At 39.0% G+C, this 15,137-nt stretch overlaps 1 protein-coding gene and 1 long non-coding RNA gene across 2 annotated transcripts in view; one reads left to right on the top strand and one right to left on the bottom strand.

Moving 5' to 3' along the window:
- Gabrr1 (gamma-aminobutyric acid type A receptor subunit rho1) overlaps positions 1-4,340 on the top strand; it is a 40,342-nt gene extending 36,002 nt beyond the window's left edge. The window contains exon 10 of the mRNA XM_003467437.3: positions 102-4,340. Coding sequence (XP_003467485.2) covers positions 102-395 — 294 coding nt within the window. The 3' untranslated portion in view covers positions 396-4,340. The remainder of the gene's footprint in view (positions 1-101) is intronic.
- On the bottom strand, positions 835-14,014 carry LOC134472140 (uncharacterized). The gene is made up of 2 exons (XR_010042003.1): positions 12,608-14,014; positions 835-12,201 (listed from the first exon to the last, which is right to left on the bottom strand). It is a non-coding gene; the product is annotated as an uncharacterized LOC134472140 (long non-coding RNA).
- Positions 14,015-15,137: the final 1,123 nt, after the last annotated feature.

The raw sequence follows: 15,137 nt of genomic DNA, 5'->3' as shown, positions 1-15,137 counted from the left end.
ACTAGAAAAGGATGATGTGCTGCACCTGGCGGGTGCTTTGGTGAGTCTTCCAAGGGACACTGCCGAGCTCACATGCTGGCATGTGTTTACTGTGTTCACAGCTGCCCTGTACCTGTGGGCTCTCTCAGCCCCGTGCAGTGATGCTTGACGGCAGCTACAGTGACGGTGACGTGAACGACCTGGGTAACTACATGCCAGATAATGGGGAGAAGCCGGACAGGATGATGGTACAGTTGACCCTGGCCTCGGAGAGGAGCTCCCCCCAGAGGAAGAGTCAGAGAAGCAGCTATGTGAGCATGAGGATCAACACACATGCCATTGATAAATACTCCAGGATCATTTTTCCAGCAGCATACATTTTATTCAATTTAATATACTGGTCTATTTTTTCATAGATGCTTGTAATTCAGTAAGTTCCACTTTTTCATGGTATGTACTATAGAAATAACTTGGTATGATGGAAGTAATTTGAAGTTTTTTTCTAAAATCATTTCCACCAATGTCTTCACTATCTCTCCTCCAGTTTTCCAAAGCTACGTTAAGACACTTCTTGCACTAAGCATCTGCTGTATACACAGTATTTATACAAGGTGCTACAGCAATTTGACACCACACAACTGATGCTGTTACTCAGATTTCCCAAAAAAGCTCAGTACCAGTGCTGTGGGCATACTAGTTCAACCTCTTTTAGATCCCAGCTGCTTATTTACATGAGCGACTTCCTTCAGATGAGTGTCATTATATTCTTGGAACTAAAAAGAATTGGGAAGCACCTAAAGTTCATTTGCATGGAAACTACATGCACTGAATCCCCACTTTAACAGAAATTCGTGCTTCAGTTTACAGTTTATTACCTATTTTATGCATCTCTCATGTTTAACAAAAGGTACAATATTCAATATAATTTTTATTTACAAGCTGAAGTTCACAGGCTTAATGTCTTCATGAGAAAACCCCTTCAGATTGCTGCAACAGCTTCTGATTTGGTCAAATTTCTCTGGTAGGAAAACCTTGAAGATAGGGATGTATATGCATTCATTTTTGCTTTGTGATAGAGATAATTAGACTAGAAAACTTGGGTTTGTGTTCTTTTCACATAATCCCTCTTCCGTGCGTCTCTAGTTTGATGCAGGTTCTCATTCTAAATACATGTGGTATCCTGAGAAATGGGAAGACACTAATTTCTTCTGTATAAACAACACTCAGGAAAATACATAATTTGGGACTGTTTGTAGCTCATGAGGAATACGTAGTTTCTTAAAAAGAAAAGAAACATTACAATGCAAAAGAAATGGGAAGACAACACTGGATGTCTGCATGTATATTCAGCGGATGCTGGTTTCCTATGAGCCAGCAAACAGCTATCATCTAGTCCAGCAGCTCCTGTGCCAGGCAGAAGGATGGCCCAGTGGCAACTGCTGTCAGAAGGCTGCATATAAAGAGGGTTCTAATTCAATGTATTGTCTTAAATGTATTATAGAGCTCTTTATGCTGTGTATCTATAAACTCTGTAGATCAGCCCTAATCAAACTTATCTAAACAGCATTGCTCATATGAAAACTCACTTTATTTACTTACTTATTTGGTGCCAGGGATTGAACTCATGACCTCACACTTATCACGCAAGTGCTTGAGCCACTGAGCAAAATCCCAAGCCCAAAACTCACTTTAATAAAGTGAATTATACATACAAGAACATTTTTATTTTAAAGTTAATTTGATCAATGCTAAATAATATCATGCCATTTTTTTCTGCATGGCTATATTTTATTCTAATTTTTTCAAAAACCTCTTTGAGTAAATCCAAATGATAAGGATTTCTCCAAGAAAGCTCCATCAAGAGTTTTTTAGTCAAATTCAAGTTGTAAATTTAAAGGGATATGGATGAAATCATTAAATGTTACCATTTGATATTTAAAAATATTTTCAAAACATTATTTTTTCTATCTTTATTCTATGAAACAAATGCAACCAAACTCTTCAGAGACATCTTTGCCACTGTAATTTTGCTTATCACAAAGGCCACTGAGTCATGGAGGTTTCTATAACACACCATCTGACTTTCACCTACTTTGTTTGGGGTACTCTACCATTTGAACCAGCATATATCATGCTTTATCAGTCTGCTAAAACTGATAACACAAAGCCACAGCAAAATACTGCAGAACACTTGGCTTAAACAACAGAACTTTATTTTTCCACACTTCTGGAGGCTGAAGTTCAAGGTCAAGGGCTGGCAGATTGGTTACTCCAGTCTCTCTTCCTGGCTCACAAATAGCTATCCTCTTGCTTTGTTCCTCTGCACTATATAAGGTTTCCTCTTTCCTCTAGGGCCTACCTCAATAACGTCATTTAACCTTAATTACTTTAAGATTGTAGGTAATTATGATAGAGTTTTCAGAGTGAGAGACTACACCTTCAAGCATAAAGGTGGGAAAGCACCAAGATGGCAGTGGTGTTGCTTGAGGTCTCAGGGTACGTTTACATAGTTAAGTGAGTCTTTCATTTTTGGGGGATCACTCTTTGTTGACAAGGAAAAGGGGCTGCACTTCCCTGTGCCATTTTCAGAGGGATGTAGGACTTCTTTAGTCCTTAGTTACTTGTTTTCCATTTAGTTTGAAAGAAGCTTGATGTTTTTCTAATTATTACTTCTTTAAAGGCCCTTTTCCAAACATGGTCACGCTGAGCATTAGATCTTGAACATATAAATCTTGGGGTGGAGGGAGGGGACACAATTTCATTCCATAACAGATGCCTATAGAAATTATCCAGTGACACAGTACTACATCTAATGTTCCTGATAAATGTTTGTTCTTTACTAAAACGTAATCTTATACAGTAGATTTTTAAAGCTCGTTTATACCAATAGCTCCACTAGTGAGTATGAAGAATACATTAAACTCATGAAATTTCCTTGCTTTTTCTAGCAATTTTCTGGTGACTTTTACAAGCATCTGAAGCTAACACTGGTTAGGATAATCTTCATGTTCTTTTCTCAAGGGTGTGCTTTGCTGTCAAAGACATGTAACTGAAAGACAGCTCTGTAATATGACTTTGTCAGAACTCAAATATAAACCAAATCTTTTCTGATGGATAATTCTGGAGGAAATCTCATCCTATATGTGGTCATCTATAGTACTTAGCTTTTACTGGGATATATAGAAAGATCTGGTTAATAATATTTCCGACTGACAGATACCATATGGCCATATTGAAAAATTAATTTTTAAAGTTAAAATATTGTAAAATATACTTGATTAAAACTGTAACAAACAATGTAACCAGTGCTTGATAGTTCAGAAGACCCTTCTAGATTCTCAAGGTCTCATGCCATTGTTGTGATATAATGTGGACATAATGATGTGTAGAAATGTTAGCCAGTAACAAATTGAATTTTATTCAAACCAGATTTTCATTAGTGGCAACATTCTCTTCTTGTGTTATATATTCCTAACCAGTGTCTTCTAGTTTCTTTTTCCATAATTCATATAGATGGTGATGATAGGCTTTAGAGAGAATAAAAAATGATTTCTATTAGTAACAATGAAAACATTTGTAAACTTAGTTTTACAAAAAGCACTTTCAAGGTAAGTGAAAGCCCCCTAACCCAATGGCTATTCAACTTACTACAGGTAACAAATACTGTACTGTTTTGCATAATACATAAAAACTAGTATAAGAAAATATTTTGACTAAGCAATAACCTCATTCATTCACCCATCAAGTAATAATGAATACTTATTATGTAGCGGGCAATATTCTAGGCCAGCACTTTTCAAACTATTTGTGTTGGAGGGCTAGTTAATATTTTTACATTTTCAATTGCCAGCTTTCATCACTGTGACAAAATACTAACATCAGTCACCTTTAAGGAAGAAAGTTTGTTTTGGTTCAGGGTTTTAGCCCATAGTCAACTGACTCTACTGTTTTTAGGCCTGAGGTGAGGCAAACACATCATGGAAGGGTGTGGCACAGGAAAACTGTTCACTGTAGCAGCCTGAGAGGAGGGAGAGAGGGATAAAGAAGCAAATTTATGGTTTGTGTTTAGAAGTCTCCCAAAGCCTCATGTAGTCATGGGATGGGTTTCTACAGTTTGTGATCGATTCATGGTCCGTTGCTGGGAGTATGGGTACACCTGCCCTGGGGCAGGTAGCCTGCCTATAACATAAGGAAGGAAAAGAAGCTCGGTCTCTTTTTCCTTCCCTTTCTGCTCTTGTTGCTTTTGCTGCCTTTCACCACCATGATCTGTCACTCTTCTATCATGCCACCCTGCCTTGGTATCAACAGATTTTGAACTGAAACCTCCACAAACCATAAGCTAAATAAACTTTTCCCTTTAATTTGGGTGTCATGTATTTTGTCTCAGCAATGAAAGAAAAGTAACCCAATGCAGAATTTGGTACCGAGAAGTGAAGTTGTTGCTGTGACTATACCTGACCATGTGGCTCAAGAACCGCTGGGAATGACTTATGGGAAGAGTTTGGAAAGGTTCAGAGATGTTGCCTGAAAGAGTAGCTTGGAACATCTTAGGCTGTTCTGTATGGAAGATTCTGATCGGAACTAAAAAGACCAAAAGGTTGACAGAAATCCTGCCAGTAAAGACCAGGCGTGGTAGGTTTCTGTTGGGAAGGACTGCATTGACTGTTGGACTCCAGATGACATGTGTTATGGTTTGGCAAAATGTTTATATGCATTTTTCTCATGTCCAAAGACTTTGCCTGAGCCTCAGATTAAGTATGATGGACTAATTAAACTAATAGAAAAAATTTCAAGGCAGTCAAATGTTGAGGTGGTGGCATAGCTATTTTGGGGGGATTTTAGCCAGATTTATGTTGAGAATCAAGAGCAAAAAAACCCATCAGGGTGATTTAAAACATGAGTTTGGTCAGAAAGGAAGCGCCAGTAAAGCTGTGAACTGCAAAGGTAGAGCAGAAGAAATCTTGATTGATAAGAAGGAACATGAGAATAGAAAAGATGGCCTGAGGGCATCACAAGAAGCAGTAGTAATCCACCCTTTGCAGACTCAAAATTGCAAAAGTCAAAGGCTTTGCTTTGAGGAGAAAGCCACAGAGCATCATTTTCCAGAACAGCAGTGGCATCCATTCCAGGTTCAAAAATGGTAGTATCATAGAGAATTTGTTCCTCAGAATTGCATGTAGAGTGCTCATCAATCCAGGCACTCAACCCCTACAGCCAAGAGAGAGGAAAGCCTAGTTACTGACTGCTCCAACTGGTTGTAGACTTTGGCAGCATCCATATGGCACATGAAAAATGCAAGAGTTGTGGGGTTAAGAAGGCTTCCGCCCTGATTTCAGAAGGCCTAGGAGATCAGACGTTGTGTGAAGCTGTGAATGTGAAGCTGAAGGTGCAGTGGAGATCCTGGAAGTCTGGAGAAGCCAGGCATGTTGACCATCTGAGAAAACCTTCAAGGAGAGAGCTAAGCAGGCATAAGAGAGAACTGTGAGAGCTATAGCCACTGAAAGTGCCACAGGGACACAACCACACAAACCCTTTGGAGCTCACAACTTGCCACAGATTGCTTCATATGTTTCACATGGAAACAGAACTTAATGTTTGCCCTGCCGGACTTTGGATTTGCTTTGGTCCCAATCCTTTGTATTCTCCTGTTTGTAACTGTTGGAAAGGAAATGTCAATCTTGTACCATTAAATGTTGGAAGTGTTTAGCTTTCTTTTCATTTGTACAGGAGCTAACAGCTAAGAGTGCCTTACAATCAGAGACCTGGGACTTGGACTTTTCCACAATGCTGAAACTGTTAGGACTTTGGCAACTCTTAGAGATGGACTAAATGCCTTTTGCATAAAGGGATGTGCATAGGTCTTTGGGGAGTTTGATGCAGAATGTTATGAGTTGTATCTATATGTTCCCCAAGCCTTGTGCAGTTGTGGCAGTGGGTTTCTAGAGTTTGTGATAGATTCATGGTCCAATGCTTGGAATTATGAGTGTGAGTACTACACCTGCCATGGGGCAGGTAGCCTGCATACATTATAAGGGAGGGAAAGAGGCTTGGTCTCTCTCTTCCCCTTTTTGCTCTTGCTGGTCTTGCTGTCTTCTGTCACCATGAACTGTCATGCCTCTGCCATGCTACCCTTTCTTGGAGCCAGCTGGTTATGGACTGAAACTTCCACAAACTGTGAGCTAAATAAACCTTTTTCTTCATTAATTTTGGGCATTGCATATTTTGTTTCAGCAATGAAAGAAAAATAACTAAGACATACAGAGTCTAGAAAGTCCCCAGGTTACACCCTCATGAACCTTCTTCAAGGAGGCCTCCTCTTACCTCCAAATAATGCATCAATTTGTGAACTCACCAATGGATTAATCCACTGATGAAGTTAGAGCCCTCATGATTCAATTACGTTCCACAAGCTCCATCTCTGAACACATGAGACTTTTTGGGGGACACTGTTGAGGGAAACCATAACACCAATCTACCAACTTTTTGTATATTTTGAAAATAAGTGGAGTTCCTTGTATAATCAAATACTGCACTTCCATTCCACCTCTAGGAATATGAACTTGAGTTTCAGTCATAAGATTACCATCTGTGGATGTGATCACAAGAATGACAATAATCCATGTACAGAAAGAACAATTGCATTTTGAACTTAAAAATAACTTTGTTAAGAAGAAATCAAATCATAAATAATCTCTCAGATAACTACAGAGATGGTGACATAATGAAGGACATGATTAGTGAATCAAGAGAAGATACACCTTTAAAAAAAGAGGAGCTTAGAAAAATGATGGAAAGCATTAATGTCCAACACAGGAAAGAAATGGAATCTATGAAACAGATTAAATCAGTAGATTAAAAATTCTATTAAAAGTCTACACAGCAGAATGATCCATTGTGAGGATAGAATGTTAGACTTAGAAGACAGGATTGCACTTAGTGTTAGTGAAAAGATTTCTTAAAAATAGCAAGGGAATACAAGAAAAAAATCAATCCAACAGCTGCTAGATGATGCAAAGAATAATAACATAAGATTGATCAGAGTCAGTGAAAAAAGCGGGAGATACTGCAAGTGACATTTAAAAAAAAATCTGTACACAAATGTCATAGCAGAAAACTTGCCTGGCACGGAAAAAGAGTTGACACACAGATAAGTGAGGCACATAGAACTCCAATTACCCATCATAAAAAAGAAATTTACCCCATGGCTTATAATAGGATTCCAGAAATTCAACATGAGAACAGAATATTCATCTCAAATCTGTTAGAGAAAAAGAAACAAATCACTTACAAAGGAAAGCCCATCAGAATTAAAGCAGACTTCTCAACACAAACCCTTAAGGAGAGGCTGGAGTGAACTATTTCAAGTCCTAAAAGAAAACAACCTCCAACTGAGATTAACGTACCCTACGAAATTGTTTTTTCAGAATTGATGGAGAAATAAGATACTTCCATGACAAAAACCACCTGAGGAAATTCATGACCACCAAGCCAGCCACAAAATGTTTTGAAGGCAATTGTAGAAAGAGATAACAAAGACTACAATCTAATGAATCCCAAGAGAATGAATCTACCAGACAAGGCAAGCAGTTAAAATAGGGGAAAGAAAGGAAACTAACAGCAAAATAAATAAAAATAAAGATAAAATAAAACTGACAAACCCTTAGCTAATCTCATCAAAAAAGGAAAGAAAAGACTCAAATTCATGTGATTAGGAATGAAAAGGGTGTAATTACAATGAACCCTGCAGAAATTCAGATGACCATTAATACCTACCTCAAGAACCTGTATTCTAATAAGATGGAAAACACAGAAGAAATGCACAAATTCCTAGATATGTAAGAATTACCAAAGCTGAGTCAAGAAGATATAAAGATTCTAAATGACCCAGTCAACAATCAGTAAGTGGCTGTGGCTCTGCAAGCTGCAGCTGCCCCAAAGGGAGAACCACCAGCGACTCCTGAAATCTGTATCATGTTGGAACTTAGGGTACTGGGAAACCAAGCAACTAGCTTGCTCCCCTGGTAAGCAGTTGTGGCTCAGCAAGCTGTGGTCGACCCAAGGGGAGAACCACCAGCGTCTCCTGAGATCCATGCCATGTTGGATCTTAGGGTACTGGGAAACCAAGCAACCAGCTCACCTTCTTGCTTAGTGAGCCAACCGGCACACAGGCTGAAAATCAAACATCCCCCGCCTTTAGCAAATGGGAGCCAGAGATCTGAGCATCTCTAGGGAGGCTGACCATACGCAATATAGCAAATAAGGGGAATTTCCTTCTACCATCTATTTGAAGGCAAATATTTTTACCACTGTTTTGCTTTATTCTGATTAATGGTATTTCTTTATTCAATATTCTGTTTTGATAATTTCTATAATGTTCTGTATTTCATTTTATTTTGCTATATCTGACTGAAAGAACAACTATTGTGATGATAACGAGATCTCCTGTGGTACCTATTACTGTCCTGGTAACCTGCTGTGAAGCTCTGTACCAGTTTCACTACACTGTCTAAATTGGTTTTGTTCTGTCTTGTTCTGTTGTATTTTACTACCTTTAAAATAATTTTAAAAAATTTTTAAATAAGTTAGTTAAAAACCTACCAACAAAGAATAGCTCGGGTCCTAGCTGAATTTTACATGAAATTTAGACAAGATCTAACGCCACTATTTCTCAAACTCTTTAATGAAATTTAAAGGAAAGCAATACTCTCAAATTCATTCCTGGAAGTGAACAAAACCAGAAAAGGATCCAACTAAAAAAGAGAGATACAGGCCAATCTGCTTAATTAACATAGATGCAAAAATCCTCAGTAAGATACTGGCAAATAGGATGCAACAAATCATTAGAAAATTATATATGATGACCAAGTAGGATTCATCCCAGGGATACAGGAATGGTTCAACATATGCAAATCAATAAATGTAATGCACCATATTGACAGAGCCAAGGAAGAAAAACCATTTGACAAAATCCAACACCCCATCATAATAAAAGCCCTACAGAAAATTGGAATGGACAGTCTTTATCTCAATCTGATAAAAGCCATCTATGACAAACCAACAGCCAACATCATACTAAGTAGACAAAAACTAAAAGCTTTTACTCTAAAATCAGGAACAAGACAAGGATGTCCATTATCACCACTCATATTCAACATAGTTCTGGAAACAGTAGCTAGAACAATTAGACAAGAGAAAGCAATGAAAACAATAAGCATAGCAAAGGAAGAAATTAAATTATCAATATTTACAGATGATGCAATACTCCAAATAGAATAGACCCCCAAAACCCAAAGTTTCTCGATTTAATCACCAAATTTAGTAGCATAGCTGGGTACAAAGTCAACACTCAAAAATCAATAGCATTCACATACACAAATAACAAACTCACTGAGAAATGAGAGTACCACCTTTCACAGTAGCATCCAAAAAATGAAACACTTAGGAATTACTCTAATAAAGGAAGTAAAAGACCTTTACATTGAAAGCTACAGTACTCTGAAAAGAAGATCAAAGAGGATATCAGAAAATGGAATGATACCCCTTGTCCTTGGTCAGGAAGAACCAAAATCATGAAACTGGCCACATTTCCAAAAATGTCATATAGATTTAATGGAATTCCAATTAAAATAACAGTAGCATACCTCACCGAATTACAGAAAAAAATTGTAAGGTTAATTTTGAACCAGAAGAGAATAGCAAAAGCAATTCTGGGCAACAAAGGCAAGTTAGGGGGCACCACAGTCCCTGGCTAGAAATTATACCACAAAATCACAGAGGAAAAACAAGCATGCTACTGGAGGGGAAAAGTTCCAGGGATCAATGGAACTGACTAGGAGATGCAGAAACAACTTCAAACACAGCCATCTAATCTTTGATGAATGGATCAAATATCTTCACAGGAAGCAAGATAGCCTCTTTATGAAATGTTGCTGGAAAAACTGGCTTTCCACATGCCAAAGACTTATTTCTCTCACCATGTACCAAACTAATATTGAAATGGATCAAAGATCCAAATATTAAAATAGAAACACTAAATCCGCTGGAAGACAGAATAAGTAGACCTCTTGCAGACACAGGTGGAGGTAAAGCCCTGATCACTCAGGAAGCAGCACAAAGAATCAGCTGGATCTCACCCTATTAAAAAGCTTTGTGCAACCAAAGAAGCCAACACAATGAAGAGATAATGCAGAGGGGAGAACATTTTTTGTCAGCTGTTTCTCAGACAAAGAACTAATATCTAGAATATATAAAGAACTTTTAAAAAAACAAAAAATCTGAAAGAGTAATAAGATCCTAAATGCACAATAGGTACTGTGAAAATAAAAGAGAAAGAGAGTGTTCAAAAGGAAAAAACAACTGGGATAGGGGAAAGGAGAAAGGGAAAATTATATGTATAAGGGTATGTGTATAATATGTGTGTGTGTGTATATATACATATACAAGGTAGAAAACTCTACTACTAATCTCTGTGGTTCATCAAAAAGAACAGTTTGTACTTTCAATGATCATTTTTTATGCCTGAACCCTGTAACCTAAACTACCTCTAAGATAATGATATGCAATTGTTAACTAGTGTTAATTTCCCACTTTTTTTGAAATTCTGCATCATTTTTATCTTTTTGTTTTGTTTTAAAAAAATAAAGTAGTAATAGATCATTAAAAAGAACTTTAAAAAACCAGTCCCCTCCCAATTTGAAGAGTTCATCTAAAAACAGGCATCTGAAATGAATAGATGCTTCTCAGACAAAAAAAAGTAGAAATGGAAAATATATGAAAAAAATTTCAATACCCCTCATCATTTGAGAAATGTAAATAAAAACAATGCTGAGAGACCATATTGTCAAGAAATCAACCACTACCAAACGCTGGCAGGGCTATGGAGAAAACGAACCCTTTCCTATTAATGGTAGGCGTGCAGACTGGTAAAAACACTGTGGATATTAATGTGGAGATTCCTCAAAAAATTAAAGGTTGTGATTTCATTTGACCCAGGTATTCCTCTTCTTGGAATTTTCCCTCTAAGACTTAATAGCATCATAACACAGTGATATATGCACACCCATGTTTACAGCAGCACAGTTTATAACTAAATCTTGGAAATAGCCCAGATATGTATCAACTGATGAACGGGTAAAGAAGATGTGGGCTGTTTATATGATGGAGTACTACTTTGCCATAAAGAAGGATACATTGAGACCTTTCTAGGTAAGTGGATTTACCTTGAGACCATAGTCTGAAGTGAAATAAGGCAAACAACATACTCAAATAGTGCATGATTTCTTTGATAAGAAACCAAAAATGTAAATAAGGACCAAAATAAATAATAGATATTGTGAAATAATAAGAAAATTTTCAAATGAGAAAAGGACCTAGAGGCGGAGAAGGAAAGAAGCAAATAGAAGGGAAAAATGGAAAGAATGCTTTTGTAATAAGGAGAAGATGAACGGTCACAGTGAGGGGAGGAAAGGGGAAAGAGAATCAAATTCTACATGGTGAATGCTGTCACTATGTGCATCCCAAATGTACCAACAAAATTAACTTCAGAATAAAAAGAATTTATCTACTGGGGACTCCTGCAGTGAGTCTGCAAGGTATTAGGGCTCGTGCCACAAAGAAAGTGCAAGAGATGGACAGCAGTGCTGAGGGATCTGGGAGGCCAGAGTCTGTGGGAAACACAGACCAAGAGGCAGCCAGAACCTGACTCCCACGTAAGCCAGGGAGTTAGGTGAGGGGACTGCGGCTGAAAAATGCACATGCAGGCTTGTACAAGAGGGAACAAAGCGTTCCTGTGCGGGGACCCGGACAGCCAGGTTCAGGCTGTGGTTAGCAGAGTAGCCTGTTCTGTAGTCAGCTCTGCGAAGGAATGTCTTCTGGAGTCACACCAGGCTCAGCAGGGACGTTATCTCACGTCTCAGTCCACACTCTCACAGCCAGCTCCACTGTACTGAACTCTCACCACCGTCGAGGAGCAACACAACACCCGCTTGCTCCCGTGAAGACGCGTACACTGCCTCACTATTCAAACCGAAAGCCAGTTTAGAGAGGTCATCTCTGGATAGCACGCATGGCGCACAAGGCAATCACGCTGGGGTCTGGGGAGGGCGATGTGGTGGCCCTCCACGTTAGCACTGACCACAGCCTTTCAGAGCAGGGACTTCATCTTATTTTCTTCTTTCACATACTGCTTAGAAACAGGCATTGTTCAACAGAAGTTCATTGAACCTGGAAGTTGATATTGTAACAGTTAAAATTTCAACAAAACTATTAATAAATTACTTTGGGGTATCCTGAGAAATCAAAATGCTTTAAGCTTACACAGGTAATCATAAATCCAACAAATGCTCTCTTGGATCCTAAATTCCACCATCATCAATGAATCCTACAGAGAGAAATATTTAAAGGGGAAATTTTCCTGAGAGTTTCATATGAGAATTTAAGACTAAACAGCAGTTCACAAATTTTAAGAGGCAAGTTTAACACTAGCTATACTCAGTCTTAGGGGGCAGATAAGTGGTAATTAATAGCAAGATTTGACCACCTACAATTTGAAAATCCCAAATTCAAAATATTCTAAAATGTAAAACTTTTGAACACCAATATGACAAAAACAGGACACTCCATAACTGACCTTATGTGATACACTGCAGTTAAAACGCTATAGATACTGTTGAGATTACTTTAGTCTCTCTGTAAAAACATATACAAAACAAAGGAAATTTGTGGTTAGATCTGGGTCCAATTCTTAAGAGATCTCATGATAGATATGCAAATATTTTAAAACCAAAAAAAGTCCAAAATTCACCACCGTCTTATTTCAAGTATTTTAGATAAGTAATACTCAGCCTAAAACAACCAATTGTTTTATGCAGGTCCTATTCTCATGCCTGCTTAAAGTTAACTCACTAGAGAGTTAATTTTCAATTTGTAGTTATATTTATTTATGTATTTATTTATTTATTTTAAAGAGAATAAAACAAAACAGAACAGAACAAAATGATAGAATTTTGGCGTGGCTGAAAAGATACGAAGTATGAAATATAAGTGACCTTTATTTTAAGAATGCGGGGAGAGACCCCCTGACCCTCTGGGGTCTGGCATTGTCTCCGGGGGCTGGCTTTCTCTCTGCCAGACACGTGGCGTGGGGCATACATGTAGCTTAGGTTTGGGGCGGTGCCTAGGGGGCATTAGTGATGTGCAGGTAGCCCACTGGCATTCATCCACCCCCCTACAGGTAAATTGCCTAGGGGCGGGGAAGGTGACCTCAAGATAGAGCCCCTTGATTCCACCTCCAAGACTTTACCAGCTACAGTCTGGGCCAAAATCCTTTCACAAAGCAGATCAGAATAGAACAATGCAAGCAATACAAGACTTCAAAACAAGACAACAGGAAATCAACAGTGGCTACCATAATATCTCTTGTTTTCTTCGAAATAGTTGCCATACTATACATAAATAAATACATAAGTACATATAATTGCAATTTGGAAATTAACTCTCTAGTGAGTTAACTTTAAGCAGGCATGAGAATAGGTCTTGTATAAAACAATTAAATACAATAAATTCAAACAAAATAGTATAAAACCAATCAAAAGAATGAAGGCATTATGGGCCTTCAAAACCAGACAATAGAAATGCAGTTATATTTAAATGATTAACTTACAGATTTACGTTTTCAAACTCTATTAATTTTACATAATCCTAAATTGGTATTTGAGACAAAGGCTTTCCATACAGGGTATGAATAATGAGGATATAAAAACATGTAGTCAAGACACTTTGCATGAGAACAAAGACACTTCAAGCAGGACCACTTATACTTTAGCTGCAAAAAGACAGCCACACTGACAAAAGTTAAAGCCTATCTTGTGGGCGCTGGGGATTTAAGTCAGTGGCCTGAGCACCCTCCTGGCAAGCACGAGGTTGCGAGCTCAATCTCCGCTACAAACAAAACAAAACAAAACTATCCTGCGATCACAATCTGTCCAGAAAGCTACTGTATTCCGTGCTTTGCTGCACACAAGCACCTTCTACCACCCAGAACTTGGACACCCCCAGCCCACCCCCCCTGCCCCGCCTTAACCTAACCAAACCTCTCCTCCCGTCAGCGTTTCTCGACCCTGCCCCTACTGAACTCGCTCACCTGCAGGGTGACACAGACTTGCTGGCTGCTGGTGAGCTCAGAGCAGCTGAGGCTACACTTGCTTGCTATGGAGAAGGGTGGGCCCTGTTTTTCAGGAAACCTGATGTCCAGTGGTTTCTCTAGAAATGGTTCGCCATACAAAAGCATTCCGGGCCTTCTGTCACGTGCAAAGAACTAGACAAGAGAAGCCCAAAATGGTGCCAAAAGTTTGTTTCAAAATGAGGGGTGAAGGGAAAAGGCAAGAACTAGCTCTGCAGAGAAAATTTAGGCCAAATAGAGGGAGAAAAGGATAAAAAGTAACAAAAGTACATCGTGAGTCTGCACATGTCTCTCTTACAGTATCTGCATCGCTTGGCAGCTCCCTAGAAGTTCTGCAGGGGACCTGGTGCTGCCCTGGGGTCTTAGGATTTATCTTGCTTATTTCCCCAGCCAGCTTTGCCACCTCCTATCTCCTGTATCAAACCTGTTTCTTCCCTAACATGTCCAACTCATACAAGATGGCATCAAAAGGCCTCGTGATCAAGCCACTACCCTATAAAATCAGGCCTTGTCCCGGACCCCTAACAGCTGGCTGGCCACTTCCTGAGCTGCTGCCCATGAGTCCACTGTTTCATTACTCCTCCTACTCGTCTGCCCCTTGTCGCTTCCAGAACCTGTCTACCTTCATCCAAACATACATGTTTCTGTTCAAGTGGGCACCGCCGTGTCGCACCAGTAGTCGGTACCAGCCCCACAACTTGACCAACTCATGTTGAAGCAGCGGGATGAGCACCCACACCCCTATTTCCAACCCCTTACCCCGCTCATTACCTCTTATAATCTGAGAAATGATAGGACTGACCCATTTGTTCCCAGCTTCCTGAGTCCCTGTGCTCCAAGAAAATCCAGACTATCCATCCATCCTAGAGCCTAGGAAAGGTGCACCAGGTATCAGTCACTGTCATGACGATGACTAGCTGCCTCATGACAGTTACCACTCACCTAGTCTCATCTCACTGTTTGTATTAGCTTACAATAA

The sequence above is a fragment of the Cavia porcellus genome, unplaced genomic scaffold, assembly GCF_034190915.1.
Source record: "Cavia porcellus strain 051 isolate PalLab524CR breed Dunkin Hartley unplaced genomic scaffold, mCavPor4.1 scaffold_22, whole genome shotgun sequence".
Taxonomy (NCBI): Eukaryota; Metazoa; Chordata; class Mammalia; order Rodentia; family Caviidae; genus Cavia; species Cavia porcellus.
The sequence above is the reverse complement of the archived record's forward strand: the minus strand, read 5'-3'. Positions and strand labels throughout refer to the sequence as shown.